At 40.6% G+C, this 16,542-nt stretch overlaps 1 protein-coding gene across 1 annotated transcript in view; it reads right to left on the minus strand.

Moving 5' to 3' along the window:
• The window catches only part of SCARA5 (scavenger receptor class A member 5), a 121,130-nt gene that overhangs the window by 74,058 nt on the left and 30,530 nt on the right, over positions 1-16,542 (minus strand). Inside the window, exon 3 of the mRNA XM_032216433.1 lies at positions 13,607-13,735. Within this exon, the coding sequence (XP_032072324.1) occupies positions 13,607-13,735 (129 nt within the window). The remainder of the gene's footprint in view (positions 1-13,606; positions 13,736-16,542) is intronic.

A 16,542-nucleotide genomic window follows, 5' to 3' on the forward strand; every position in this document is an offset into this window, starting at 1 on the left:
TAAGTTCTAGTCCTGCCTTAGGCACAAAGCCAGCAGGGGACCTTAAGCCAGTCCCTCTCTCTTAGCCCTAGGAAGTAGGCAATGGGAGATCAATCCCCCCCCAAAAAAAACCCTTGCAAAAAAAAAAAAAAACCCTGTAGCATTTGTGAGCAACATTGACTCAAAAGCACTCAAATTCCCCTCAAAAGCACATTTGTGTTTGGTAAAGAGTGTGTAGCGTAGACCAGATCATTTATTTATTTAAAATATTTGTATAACCACCCATTTTAAACCAAACTCTGAGTGGCTTACAGCTAAGAATGAAAGATCCCAATAAAACAAGAAGTTTTAGCTTTCATCAGACCACTAAAGATGCAGAGGTATGAGAATAAAGTTCATGGTACACTTCTTGATTTGAGTATGATGAAATGTGGGATAATTTGATGGCAGCAATGAAGGTGCATTGAATAATTGGTAAGAGTGGCAGATTGTAGAAATATATGTGAGAATAAATTAATGATTAGCAGATGAACAACACTGATCAGGGAGTAGGACAAAAATGTTATAGCTTGGGTATGTAACATATTTATGGATTAACGTGTTTATTTATACCCATGTTTTTCAAATTTGGCAATTTGAAGTGGACTTCAGCTGCCACAATTCCCTTGCCAGCATTGGCTAGAGAAGTCTATACTTCTTTAAGTTACCAGGTTTTGAGGCTGGGGAAGACTGCATTGTATTCTATTTTTTGTAGCAAGCCGTTTGTTCAAATCTCTGAGCAGCTGGCTGCAGAGATGAACCAGTCCTTTCTTCTTTAATTGCTTTCTACTCCAGAGTCAAAACAGAGCCCTCATTTCCCCTTTTTGCTCTAACATCTTACAGCCAAGCACCTTTGCTCTCACTTTTTCCATAGGGGTGAAAGATTAGATCACTGGAACTGGGAGCCTCCAATTTGGCTCTCTGTTTGCACTACAAAATTCAAATGACAACCTGGAGCTCTTGTTTTAAGAGCAAAGTATTTATTGTTATTAAGCATAAGCTGGAGAGATATTTCTGATTCAGGCAGCAACCAGAGAGCCATAAGTACTTCCAATCAAGCCTTCACCCTGCTTGAAGTACAGTATATAACAGGCATGCCTTCAGACAACTGAAAAAACGGTTTGTCAGTCTCCAGAACAAATATAGTAGGAATGAATCTAGGGAATTTTTTTAAAATTACTGATGAAAATCCTTCTGTCCTTCTAACTTACCCTTTGGAACTTACTTTAGAACATAGAACATTCTCCTTCAGGCCCTGGTACTACTCAAGTTTCCCATACTTCTTTTTACAGGACTATTAGACTAAGAATAATTTTGTTGTCACTTTGAATGTACGATGTACAACTTATCAACAATATCCATTAAAATGAAATTTTGTTGCATATAGCTCTCAAAGGGTCTCCACCTCTAATATACACTACATAAATATGACAAAACAAATAAATAAAAATTATGGATATACCCACAAACATTATATGACATGGAGCAGTGGTGGGTTGCCAATTTTTTTACTACTAGTTCAGGTGTGCTCACACGTGCAGACGCTTCTGCACACGGACAGAAGCATCCGGGGCGGGTGGGCGGAGCCTCCTACTGCCACTACTACTGGTTCACCCTATCGGGGCCAAACTGGGAGCAACCCACCTCTGACACGGAGGTATATATGATATCTCATATGGGGATATATATATAGTCCTGCATACTAATATTGTTCACTTTCTATGCAATGTCAAGTTTGATTAACATTTTTGGGTTTAGCAGTTAGATACATATTTTGATAATTATGTCATTTTTTTTAGTTAAGACAGGGATGAAATTATTCCACATGCCCTACTGCCTTTATCATTAGCAGTGAAGAAAAATTACCTCATTAGGAAAGATGTACTGTTAATTACCCAATATAAATAGAAAACAGAAGAAATTTCAGACTAGCTGTTTTCTTACAATCAAGTTTGTGAGAGATCACAGTTTTTGCTTAGAAACTGTTCCTTTAAAATAAAACCAAATTTAAAAAGTTATCCAAATATACAGATGAAAATTTATGAAGTGGCAAAGAACTTATTTTTAAAAAATAATGAGAGTGAATTGTTTTTAATGGCTTGATCTACCCTTGGGATCCAATTGGCTTGACATTTATTAGAGGCCCCTTGGCTTAACTAACTTGTGGGATCAGGATCTAGGCCAAACATGTTGCACAAATAGCTGTCCTCTGAATTTATATAACAATCAACAAAAAAAGTACATTTAACTAAAAGACAGACCAGACAATGGATTATGACATGGCTGGATATTTAATATTAACTATTTCAGCTGTTCATATATAACTATATTTGGAGTCATGCATTATTTTATAATTTCCTAACAGTTTCCTAAAGCAGTAAAAAAAAAACACCTTCCTTCCTTCCGTCCCTTAAATGTTAAACATTAAGTTTAAACTTTATTCTCTATTACTGACAATAGTTATAATATGAACATACAATAAATTAAAATAGCATTAGTCCTAATAAAAATTAAATGCAATCTAATGTATTTGCAAAGCTATTTTTGAACATCCATATTTTGGTGTAGTTAATTAAAATAAATATGAAATTTTGATTTCATACCAGTGATGTGTGAAACTGTTCTATGGTCACACATACAGAATAGTTCTTGAGAATAGCTGGACAGTATTCAACCCACATGTTTTGTAATATAGATTAGAATATCCATGTCCATACACCAAAGTGTGGTGACTCATGGTCTGTTGATGAATCTCTGCTGTAGAATTTTGAATTTCAAACAAATTTCAGTGCTGACAAGACTCGGTATTTTTGGGTCTCAAAGGTTACTCAAGTGTTCATATGCTAGCCCTTCTTAAGGCTTCAGTCATTTTAAAGCTGCTTTTCTCAGAGCTGTTTCAAACTATAGGTAGGCTCATCCCAACTGCTGCAAAAATAATCTACTGGAAAGCAATATTATTCTTCAAATATTTTCTGTTATGATTGACAATGGGTGCCCCTTCTCTTCTCAATGTCAACTATTTTTGAAGTGCCTCTGTTTGTAGCTTTTCTTTCTGTTTTACAAGTTATTGCTTCTAAAGCAAAGGATATGCCCCATTTCTTCAGCATTACAAATAGTGTTGGAGGATAGTCACCTAAATAATAAAACATTAGGAAATGAATTTAGATCTGATTAACATTGTGCAACATTGCTAGGGGGCTGATGCAAAGCTTTGTAATTCTATCTATTTTGCTTAGGACAAATATGAAAATGTTCTACAACAAAAAGCTGAGACTATCAAAATATAGTCTGTCTCCCAATTCTGCTGACATGCATCTTTTTTTGGTGGGGGGAGGCAGGGACAAAAGGAAGGGGTGCCAGAACAATTTCATTTATTCTTCTCAATGTTGTGTTTCACACTGCATTTCATCAAGGATTATTTAAACACTGCTGTGCTTTGGAGGAAACAGAATTGCATCCCACTTCTTTGTGGATAATCCAAAATATATCAAATGACTACAACAGAAATATTCATAAAAGGAGCAGTGAAAGGTCATGAAGAGTACAGATTTTATTATGTGGTATTCTCCTGTAACAACATACATTATTATTTGAAGTTGGAGTCCACAGGGCAGTTCCTGTGCTGTCAAGATTGTACCTTATTGTGATACAAAATAGATTTTCATGTTCAAATGATGTCACACTTTTTTCTATAGCTATGAAGAGTTGATTTCCATTATTATGCTTGCTTCTAAACAAATAGTGAAAATCAGCTTGGCGTAAGGGGTTAAGGCATTAAGCTAAGGACCAGGAGACTGTGAATTCTAGTCCCGGTTTAGACACAGAGCCAGCTAGGTGACTTTGGGCCAGTCGCTTTCTCTCAGCCTTAAGAAGGAGGCAATGGCAAACCTTGTCAAGAAAACTGCAGGGACTTCTTGTCTAGGCAGCTTCCAAAAATTAGAGAAAGGAGAGGAAAAAACAAATAGTGTCATTAGAATATATGTGTGTGTGTGTGTGTGTGTGTGTGTGTGTGTGTGTATGTATGTATGTATGTATGTATGTATGTATGTATTTAGTGTCGCAACCCCTGGTATGCCCAAATATGGGAGGAAGCTTACTGCTTCCTTTCTCTGTCTATCGTCTCATCACAAGAGACCATCCAGACAGAAAACCATTATTTTTACTGTTGCCTTTGTTACATTTGTGTTGCATTTATTTATTTATCAGCACACACACACACACACACACACACACAGGCATACATACATACACACATACACATACACATACACATACACACACACACACACACACACACATATACATATACATATACATACACCAGGGATCAAAGTATATGGGTAAACAGAATTAAAAGCATCACTCTCAGCAATTTATGGATATATCATCTATATGAGTCTAGTATGGCCCAGTGGAATAATATGGAGTCAACTGCAAAGCACATGCTTGGAGGATTCAGGTATATTGTTAATAGTTCTGGCTGAAGGGTCTTAGGTAGGGGGTCCACAACCCCCAGTCCACAGCCCAGTATCAGGCCATGGTCCATTGGGAACCAGACCATGCAAGAGGCAGGCAAGCACGCAAGCATACAAACCTGCATTTGCACAAGCAGTGCATACGTAAAACCACCCGCACCCCCACTCACTGCTACTGGTCCACAGAGCCAGAAAGATTATGGGACCACTGGTCTTAGGGAAGAGATTTAGGAAAAACAATGCTGCTATCAAAAGTCTGATCTGCCGGACTCCATTCCAATTGGTTACTCTGTTCCCAGTCCCAATCACTACCCTTCACAGTCATTTGGGGTAGTTTTGCAAGTTTGCCACAAAAGCTTTGTGGCTTTTTAATGTTCATTAATGGAGTAATAATTGGAGAGTACTCCTTTTTTTTACAAGTTCATCAATAGAAAAACAGAACAATGGACAGGTGTTTAAAGCTTAAAATTTGTTTTGTTACTTGTGTTGGAGTATTTTTTTTTTAGTATATGGATATGTTTTGCTCAATTTTTCTTGTAATTTGTAAATACAATTGGGGGGGGGATAGATCTTATTGATTGATTGACCAATTGCAGTAAAATTAATCAGAGTGGCCCACTTTCCCCTTCTAGTCCAAGTGACAGGAAAAATGATACGATTGTTTCTTTCTTTCCTCCCTTGTCCACAAGGGGCAAAGAAGAAGGAAATCCACAGCCAGAGCCCTTAATGAACCCTCTGTGGTCAGAACTTCAGATATATAATCAGTCCAAAGATAATCCATATGCTCAATTCCAGGAAGGGTTTTTGCTCAAGAGTGACCTGCATGGAGACTGTCTAGAGAGTTAGTTCTTGGAAGTACCCTCCCAAAATGCCTCATTGAGCTGGAAAGAGGCTAATTAAAATCACGGGGAGAGAAGACGCTGCTGCTATCTTGTGAAATTTGGCCTTTTAAAATGGGGAAGTGTTAGGGAGTGCGCATAAATGAAAGGCTTAAACTTGTCAGGACTATAGGAGGAAGCTGAGGATTCTCCCCCCTCTCCCACCAAATTATTTAGCATAGTAACAACAGCTGCTTCCTATTCTCTGCTTTCTTGTCTGGGGATGAGAAAGAAATGAATTTTAAGAAATTAGGTCAAATGAGGAGAACTGATGGTCATCATTTCCCTACTCCTAGTAAGATCCTCTGCCTTGGTCTTCCCATTTCCCAGCCTGTTGGTGGCCAAACTGGATAAAAACTCTGGGAGACATAGTCCCAGTATAGCTGGAGTTTGGCTAAGGATAGCTGCAATCTTTTATTTGTTTCTTAATGCAGAGATTAGTTTTATTTCAGTGTACAATGTCAACAGCTTCCTTTGATTTCCTTTGTTTGGGATCATGTATACCAGTTTATAAGGGACGCGGTGGCTCAGTGGCTGAGCTTGTTGATCAGAAAGGTTGGCAGTTCAAATACCTAGTGCCGTGTAACGGAGTGAGCTCCCATTACTTGTCCCAGCTTCTGCCAACCTAGCAGTTCATAAGCATGTAAAAAAATGCAAGTAGAAAAATAGGAACCACCTTTGATGGGAAGGTAACAGCGTTCTGTGCACCTTTGACATTTAGTCATGCTGGCTACATGACCACAGAGACGTCTTCAGACAGGGCTGGCTCTTTGGCTTTGAAACAGAGATGACCACCACCCCCTAGAGTCGGGAACAACTAGCACATATGTGCGAGGGGAACCTTTACCTTTTCATACTAATTTGTAAGCTGTTTACTGGGACTAGTGGCTCCTTTCTGGTTTGGCTAAAGGCTTCTTGAAACTTGAGCTATCTCAAATGAGGTCTTTGTCCAGCTGGGATAATTTTGACAACATGTATTTATTCTGAGGGTCAAACCACATGATTCTAATCAGTCCCGATTTACCCTATGAATCACTTTGGAACAGCCTTGAAATGCATATGATGTTTCCTGGATTTTGGTCATCTGGTTTTTCCCTTTCAGAATGGCCATAATACCACCAGGTCTTACATTTTGTTGGCTAGAGAGGCCAATTTACCAAATGCCTTTGAGAAACACATAAGCTAACTATCCAAGAACATTCCTCTGTTTTCTAATGCAATTCTTCACTGAAATGCTACTTTTGAATACAGAGTAGCTGTGGCTAGTTTTTGCTAATGGCCACACTGTCAACTTTTTCTCCCCCAAAAAAGTTGGATCTCCTCCATCCATCCTGTAAGGTTGATGCAGTGGGAAAGATCTCTGCAATCTTTAAAGTAGATATGCAGTGCTGAGATAAATGGACCAAACTATCTAGGGCAGTTTTTTTGCAACTTCAGCGGTCTGAGATTGCATGTAACGCCCATCCTTTCCAGCTGGTATGTCTACGATGACTGAGAAGAATGCTAGTATAGTCTAGCTATTGCTATAAAAGAGCTCTTATTTCAATTCCACTTATTTCAATAGCAAATCTAAATAAATCTACTGGTGACTTATGTTGGTGATTCATGCTCATGTTTCACCTCTTAGGAAAACGGGGTCTTCTATTCCAAGCCCATTACAATTACATCCTCCGCCCTAGAAGAAGTATTTTTAGGGAGGTGGGTGGGCGGATGTTTTCATATTTAATTTCATTTACCTTCCTCAAGGGAGAAATCATAACGGGGTGGGAGAGAAGGGAAAAGCAAACACAAAAATAACAATTTGGCATCACAATAATCTCTCATAGGAGGGGGAAAGTTCCTGTCTTGATTCTGATTGCAATCAGATGTTGCAACAACAACAAAAAAAGCCACCTTTGGCAGAACCAACAAGGTGGAGAACATTTTACTCTCATCCTCTCATTACGCCATTGGAGAAAAAGAAGCCGTTAATCTGAGTGGCAGATTAGGGAGGTTTGGTGAATTCGCACCAAAACCCCATCCAGTGCCATTCTGACCAACAATCCTGAACAGCTGCTTCCTGGATCTTGAATGCACAGAGAACAACTTGCCAAATTAGCCAGCTGCTTCATAGGCTTTGCATGAAAAAAAAACTTTAGGCAAATGTACTACATAGTTTGTTGTTTTATTTCTTTCCCCACTATTATCCCACGATCGGCAGTTTACAAAATCGCCCAGCATTAAAACATCTATAAGGTAAAGGTTCCCCCGCACATGTATGCTATTCATTTCTGGCTCTAGAGGGTGATGCTCATCTCTGTTTCAAAGAAGAGCCAGCGCTGTCTGAAGACATCCCCGTGGTCATGTAGCTGGCATGACTAGATGCCAAAGGCGTACATAGCCCTATTACCTTCCCACCAAGGTGGCCCCAATTTTTCTACTTGCATTTTTACGTGAGTTCGAACTGCTAAGTTGGCAGAAGCTGGGATACGTAATGGGAGTTCATTATGCGGTGCTTGGGATTTAACCACCGAACTGCCGACCTTCTGATCAACAAGCTCAGCATCCTAGCCACTGAGCCATCACATTCCAAAACATCTATAATATGATTTTTTAAAAACCAAGGAAATAAACAACTTTGGCCATGTCAATGGACTCTTTAGGGCAATGCTTACAATATAAGATTTCCAGCCCCCTACATGACTTCCAAGGAAGTGATGGAGTTCTGACTTTCAGAGAAGTAATATAGAAGTAGAAGATAGCAAATATTTCTCCCTCTTTAAACATAGGTCCATCTAAGTCAGCAGAGTCACTTTCTCCATGTCCCCAGAAAGAGTAACTAGATTAATATTTAAGAATGCTCATGTATTGAATTACAGTCGGTCCTACTGTTAGGCAGAGTGAAGAACCTGCCTGAGATAGCAAATGGAGAAAAGAATGGTTCCCCCCCCCCAACTTAATCTGTCCTGACATCTTCAGATTTTATAGAAGAAAATTGCCAGGACTGAAATAAGGTTTGGTTGCCAGTCTGGCTGAAGAAGATGGCGCCATCTTCTTGTCTTTCAGCTCCGCATTGTTCCTCAGATACACCAAGAGTTTTCATGAAAAGGCAAATCAATGCAATGACATTTCAAAGTTTCGAAGTTTCACAGTAGAGAATAATAAATAAAAGGAGAAATAAGTGGATAAAAGTGGCGGAATGTAGGAAGGCCAAGTGGGTTTCTATAAAAGAAAGCAAACACCTGAGAACAATCCTTCAAGTGAAAGGAAAGCCCAAGAAACCTGGACATAACCTGGCCATTCAATTATGCTTATCTGTCCTGCAAAGATGGGAAAGAAAAGAAACAGGGGGAACAGGGGTGGGTTTCTCGCCCCGTTCCAACTGGTTCGGTTGGAATGGGGCTGGCGGCATCCTCGTGCACGCGCGCAGTGCACGCATGCGTACTAGCATCTGTGCGATACTCCAGCTGCTCCTGGAGGATTGCGCATGCACTGTATGCGTCCTGCGCATGCGTGGAAGCGCAGAACTCATCAAAACCGGGTAAGAAACGCAGGCGGGCAGGTGGACCCTTCGGCGTTCCCAGAAGTTACTTACTTCCGGGTTCGCTGACCAACCGGTTCGCGGGGACCGCCGCGAACTGCCTGAAACCCACCCCTGAGGGGGAATGACCAACCAAGTCCTATCTTTTTCCAAGTCCTGTCTGAGCATTTCATTGCCAACCCATGGAGGAAATGACACCCAGGTATATTTATCACCTTCATTTCTGTTACCTACGTTAAACGTTTTGGAGTCAAAACAGTCTGAATCAATTTGCCCTGAACCAAGAGCCATGATGGTGCAGTGGTTATTGAAGGTTAATTCTGTTGACTATTGATTGCCAGCAGTTCAGCAGTTCAATTCTCACCAATTCAAGGTTGACTCAGCCTTCCATCCGTCCGGGGTCAGTAAAATGAGGACCCAGATTGCTGGGGGGGGGGCAACATGCTGACTCTGTAAACTGCTTAGAGAGGGGTTTAAAACACTGAAATGCAGTAGTAGGTTCCGGATCCCGTCACAACTGGTATGCTGCGATAGGGCCAGGCATCCTCGGCGGGATCGCGCGCTGCACACGCATGCACATGCCACCACCCAGCGACACTCAGCTGCTCGGCAAAGGTATTGCAGGTGCCCCATGCTGTGTGCGCGTGCGCAATTGGCATGTTTGTCTCATAAAATAGTAAGGAACGCGGGTGGGCGGGTGAGCCAAACGGCCCACTGTTCCGGTACAGTGGCCGCTGCTCCCAGCTACCACAGGTACGCCCGTACCGCTATTCCTACTGCTATTACCTGGCATCTTCCTCCCTGGCTGGGAATACTGTGAGCTGTAACAGCAGGTGACAGACCTGGACCTGACTTGAATGAAAGTCAAGAACCTTGAAACAAGAGATGAAAGGAACAGTGCTGTGAATAGATGGTTTATCTAGGCCAGAAAAGGGTGTCTTCAGCTGGTATGAAATAGGACTGCAAATCATTGCACTCTGGGGTGCACATCAATTCAGTTTTGTCCAAGAAACGTGATGGCATAGCGTACTGTATGGGCCTAGTATTTTCATTTGTGAACCATGAGGTGCAGCTTCGCATGATTTATTCAGCAAACAAACCATGATTTAGCATGGAGGAATTTATTCATAGATGGTTGCTCCTCCATCACACTCATGATCTGTTGGCTGTTGTCTCTCTGATCCTGTTTATTAATTTTATTCACATAACTGAGCAGATTCTGGAAAGGCAGAAGTTTCGTGGCCCATATTGGCAGGAAGGAAAGAACAGGATGGACCTGTTGGGAAGATCAGCAACCCACTATTGAGTATAAAAATGTCAAACTTTTCATTGTCAGATGCAATGTCAAATGTCAGCTACAATGCTGCAATCATCCATAAATCCTGCTAGTATATTGGCCTCAGCATATACCTATTGATGCCAATTCTTGATCTAAGGGTCTGCTTTGGCATACAGCTTGGCCAGCAACACTTTCCCTTCACACTGTGTTGATGACTGTTCTTGATATGGTAGGGTTGAGGCAAGCTATTCTAAGATGAAGGAGGAAGCTTATATTGAATGTGCACAATATGTACTCTGGATTCTGTTTGGGCTTTACCGTGATATACTTGTCAAAATGTTGACTGTTAATGCTCCAGTGCAACAGTGGCAACAACAGATGCCTCTGCGTCCTTAACAGCATTTTGGAATAAGATTTCAGGAAAGGGGAAATAAATGAAACTGCAAGTTGGTTCTTCCAATGGGTCATCATACAATCGTTAGATTCCCAAAAGTTTTGGGGCCAGGGGCCATATTCTTAGCAGAAATAGAGAGATTTGACTTACATCTTCCCAGATACTTTGGAAATGTGTTATAGTGGCGGCTTCCCAATACACAAATCCAGAGGTGCAGCGCCAAATCTCTTGGGGTTGGTTTGTGGTCACCCACAAATCTCACTCAGCTTCTTGCCTGAATATTGGAATTGAGACATCCTTGCCAGTCTGATGATAATCACTGAGCTATTTCTTTACGTCTTTATCTATCTGTACCTCAGCTCCAAATGCTCTTCAGTGACAAGAACAGAAAAAGAAGAGCAGAAAGGTTTCATTGTATGAAGACAAGGATGTTGATTAAGTGGACCTGATCAAAACAAACTGAAATATTCAGAAACAACATGCCTTATTTTCTGTCCTTACCTCTTTGACTCAGTGTCTATTTGGTCCTATTTTTTTCTAATTATTGTAATGGAAAGCTTTTAAGCCAGTGATTCTTAAACTGAAGCTAATAGAATAATGTATACGTAATTGTTTCTGAGGATCCAATGCGAGTGCCAAAAAATAAAACTTTGAGGAAGGGTTGTAGGTGTAATGATGAGCGAAGCTAATCGCCTCCCGTTTGGAAGGTTGAGAGTTCAATCCTAGGCAGCGGCAGACAGTTCTCTCCCCAAGTACAAAGAACAAAATATCTGCTGCAAACTCCATGTGGCATCAGGAAGGGCATCCAGCCAGTAAACTCTCAGCTCCACCCAGTCACCCCAACTCTACACCGAATTAGTTATGAGATGAGAATGGTAAAAGGGGAGTTGTAGGTGTAATGATATCATTTGAGATCAGAAAAAGGGATAATTGGGTCAAAGAGCTTAAGAACCATTATTTAAAAATTCTGTAGGGTGGTTTGATTTTGTTATTTGTCAGATTGTAGCTTTCTTTCAAGGAATCTTTTCAATATTCATCTTTTCATAAGAAGCCAAGATCAGGTCATAAGGAAATTTATTTCTTTTTGGCCCAGAGCAATGTGTGAACATTGCCCTTGTGATTTGGAAACTATCCTTTATGGTTTTAGCCATGATTGAGCAAACAATAGGTTATATAGTGTGTCACATGATCCAAGTCTATTTGCCCATTTTGTTCAGCAACCCTGCGAATTGCAAACAGAGAAGATCTTTCTCTTAATTTCTAGTGCTGTAATTCTTTCAAATGGGGAAGGGAAATATATTTATTGATTGGACTTGAGTAAATATGGATTCCAAAATACAATTATGAAAACAAATATGGTTATTATGTTAAACAAAAGAGCCAATTATTGAGCACTTATGTCGAAGGCACCTGAGTGTGTTTTATGCAAAGAGCTATGTCCCCTCCCAATAGACAAGTTTATCTGCATACAGATTTTAAAGTACCATGACCTGCATAACCACAGATTGTTTTATGTGCTGGTTATGAATTATTAGTATCAAACCAGAGCACAACAATTCCTTTCACATTTATAATAAATATAAACACCAGGTATGTTCTTGGCTTCTAAAATGAAGCATGGCGGCATAAAGAGAAAATATCAAACATGAGCACGGAATAGATTTGGAGAACTAGACAGTGATCCCTGGAATGCAGAGGTGAGTTCCTACCGATTTGGACCGATTCGGCCAAGTAAGTAGTAACCGGACTGCCACGCCCCCAAACCGGTTCTATCAGTGGTGCCATCTTGTTTTTTTGCTTCTGAGCATGCACAGAAGCATTTTTTTAGTACTGTGCATGCGTCCATGAAGCGCGCACATGCATGAAGCACATCTCTGAGCAAACCGGCAATAACAGAAGCTATCCCTGCTGGGATGAGAACATTATTTCATAATGAAATTGTTCCTGCGAAACGTTGAAGGATATGCTTTTCTCATTGAAGAAGCTCAGCGTGTGAACCCAACATCATGTCCCCAAAGAAGATCTAAAAGTGCAGAGACTCACAAATTAAAGCTTATGTCCAATTTGCTTTTACTGGTACAACACACATGTATATATCATTAAACATTATCCATTAACATGGGGGGAAAAAGGGGAGGGAATGCTTTGATATCCTACTAATTGACTTTGTCTTAGAATATTTTATAAAGGTGTAAAGTTATGGGAGATTAATTGAGATTGCGAATGTATGCCAGTAGATGGTTGTGTCTTCAAATACAAATGATTTTAGATAAAAGCACGTTTAAGTAACTGTAATCAAATGAGAATTGTGGTACAGTGATAGCAAAATACATAAATTTAAAAATGTACACCTTAAATCGAATGAAGTATATGTAATGAATGTGGAAGAAATGCACGAAATGTATTTGTAACCAATCGACACGCTTTCTACAAGATGTAACGAAAGATTATTCTTTTTTTGTTTAATTAAAACAATAAAAATTTTCAAAAAATAAATAAATAAAAGTGCAGAGACATTATAATAGAATAATTCAGCTGAATCTAGGCCTCACACTCTACCAGCAGCAGTGATAACTGCTCCCTCCCTTCCAGCTTCTGGAAGGGTATTAAAACTGGCCCGGAGCTCCAAGGAGGTTGTTTGCCTCTGGAGCTGGCTGACAGGGTAAGACCTCAATCCCCACCAATGATATCTGGTTTCTGGTTTCAATATAGTTTTAAAATCATAATGGGTGTAGTTTTAATGTTTTACTTATATTTTTATAACTTGCAAACCTCCCAGATTTACTTTGTAGGGGAGAAGGGGCCGCATAAAATAATTAAGAAATAATAAATACCCAATTTTTACCCAATTTATTTGACTCAGCAACCATTTCTCCAGTTTCCTATACGCTTAAACCAAGTGTAACTTAAATGCCTTCTTATTAGCCAATGCCAATCTCTTTGCTAGACAGGAATGAGAAGACAAGTCACTCCTGCTCTGCAAAAAGTTTTGGAACTCTCTTTTTTGACAAGCAGCTGCTCCAATATAGGTCTGATTCTTACCTGCTAGGATAAAAAGGCCCACAAAAATCAGGAACACCAGCAAGTAGAGACCAACCACAGCATATTTGAGAGCAGTCAAAGATCCTAAATGGCCACAGGGTCCTGAAGCTTTCTTCTTGCTGCCTGGGCCTATAAGACAAAATTGGTGATAATGGATGTGATAAGTTTTCTATTTTGTAATATTCATTGTGAGTACAACTAGCATCCTGACAACTTCTTGGACCATAACTTCTTGGCAAGATGGGGACCAAGCAACTGCATAATTCCAGTTTTTGCTAAATCTATGGAAAGTTTTGCTCATCCTGCAGTACATCCACCTGAATAGAAAACTCTCCAACAGTAAAAGGTCTTTCCTTTTAGTTGCTACTGATCCTTTTCATCAGAACATGCCAAAAACTGAAGTTGGGTTTTCTACATACAGAGTAGATGTTCTGCCCCCAAGCACTGATTCCCCTATAAGCAGGGGTGGGTTCCTGCCAGTTCTAACCTCTTCTATAGAAGAGGTTCCACAAATCTACGGGGCCATTTAGAACCGGTTCCAGCTCCCTCCCGCCCCGCCCATCCGCACCACGCTTGCTCCGCCTGCTGCTCACTGATTGGCTGGCTCACCAATCGCCCCGCCCACCTCGAAGAGTCCTATCTAAACCTTAAAGTCTTAAAGCTGTCAAGTTTGAACATCCCGGGGGAGGGTTCTAAAGGGTTAGGGGTGCAAGGATCTTGTAACTTGACAGCTTTAAGACTTGCACACTTCAATGCCAGAGTTCCTCAGCCAACATGACTGGAGGAGGAATTCTGGGAGTTGACGTCCACAAGTCTTAAAGCTGTCAAGTTTGAACACCCCTGGGGTTTTTTCCCCTAAAGGGTTAGGGGTGCAAGGGTCTTGTAACTTGACAGCTTTAAGACTTGCGTGCTTCAAATGCCAGAGTTTCTGAGCCAACATTTTGGTTGCTAAGCAAAAACATTGTTAAGTGAGTTTCACCACATTTTACAAGTTGGTCACACCCACCCAGTCACATGACTGCCAAGCCACTCCCACTTGGTCACATGGCTGGCAAGCCACTCCCACAAAGCAGGCCACACCTACAGAAGAGGTTCTAAAAAAATTTGAAACCCACCACTGCCTGTGGAACTACAACAGACTCTGGGATGGTATGGACTCAGATGGGACACAGGTCAATGCTAGTTTGACAACATGCATCTTACAAAGATAAAATGTATGAAACAAATGGTTTTTAAAAGAACTATGATTTCACTGTAAGGGACGCAGAGACTCTTAACAGCTCTTTCTGAGGTTCTTCCCTTGACAGACAAATTCAATTTTTGGCAAGGCAGGATCCAATATAACCAGACCCTCTGCTATATAAGATTATATAGAGCAGTATTTCTCAACCCTTGGCTACTTTATGGTGTCTGGATTTCAACTCCCAGAATTCCAGCATGCTGACTAGGGAATTCTGGGAGGTTAAGTCCAGACATCTTAAAGCCTGTTGTTTGGGGAATTCTGGGAGTTGAATCCATGCACCTTAAAGCAATGCTGGCTGGGGAATACTGGGAGTTGAAGTCCACCCCTCTTAAAGCTGCCAAGGTTGAGAAAGGCTGATATAGATCATTATCTGAAATGAGTCTAGTAGATTTGGTAACCTGTAGAGTGAATTCCAGAGAGGTGTTAGCTTGCAATGGTGGAACTGATCCCTGTCACCAGTTGTAATTTTTCCAAAGGCTGTTCCCTGTTGTGGACATTAACCCAATCAAATCATGATTATGATTAAAACATGATTTTAATATTTTACCAATGCTGGATGATTCCAGTACAGGTAACATCATAACTTTTCTTCCAGCCAAACATGAGCAAAGACTATGCTGACCACACTCTCTCCCTGTTGTTTAAACCCAGGAAGAGTGGTGCAGGAGCTTCTTCAAGGGAAGCATGATCTTGTCCAGAATAACTATCAGGACCAATATACAGCAGTTCAGTCTTGCAGCAAATTTGTGCTTTTTGTGCCCCATTAAGATACCAATCCAAGCTTTTCTTTCCCATATCCTTGGCTTGCCCCAGACTGGTAATGCATAACTGGCTGCATCTCATCCCAAAACAGTAGCTGACCTCCAGCTTTATGCAGATGTTAAATAGTGTGGGGGAAAGCACTGAGCCCTGAAGTCCTTCTCACTGGAGTAACCAAGGCCTCACATACTGTTCCTCTATAACTACAAGTTAAAACCACTCTGGTAGGAGAGGAATTATTGCAAAACAGTGCAAATCCTAGCCCTAGAAGCTGAATCAACAAGATACATAGTAAATGGTACTGAAAGCTGCTGAGATGTCTGACTAGAATCAGGCAATTGCATTCCTCCCTCCATGTCCCAATCCATGCTGTTTCCATCCCATAATCAGCTCTGAATCCTGAATAGCAGGGTCCCAGATAATCTGCTTCCGCTGGGACTCTGATTTCTAACAGATTGTGTGAGAATACAGAATCCAATTTCTCACGCATTCCCGATATAGCCAAGAAACTGGTTCACTGAGAACAAGGTAGCACTTTTTCAAATTAATGATCAAACTAGATGCAATTGGCTTCTCATAAGTCAATAAAGAGGATGGGTGTTTGCAAGATCATGAAAACTCATAGCTATCTCCATAATGCAAAAAAAAAAAAAAGAATGGTTACCAAGAGAATGTTTCAGCAGAATAAATTTCAAACTAAAGTGGGTGCCAAGCAAAGCATACCAATTTACCAAGTTTTCTGTAGCCTAGTTCTCTTTTCACTTTCAGTTAATCTGGTTAAAGAAGACACTGTGAGCATCTTGCTTTTTTGGTTGTAAACAGTTGCCAAAGACTTGACTCTGGTCATCTAGAATTGGTTATTGCAATTCTGAGGTGGGACAGACCTTTCTTCTAGCTCAAATTGCAGTCGGGTGGTTGAGATAGGCATTACAAA

The sequence above is a fragment of the Thamnophis elegans genome, chromosome 4, assembly GCF_009769535.1.
Source record: "Thamnophis elegans isolate rThaEle1 chromosome 4, rThaEle1.pri, whole genome shotgun sequence".
NCBI classification, from domain to species: Eukaryota; Metazoa; Chordata; class Lepidosauria; order Squamata; family Colubridae; genus Thamnophis; species Thamnophis elegans.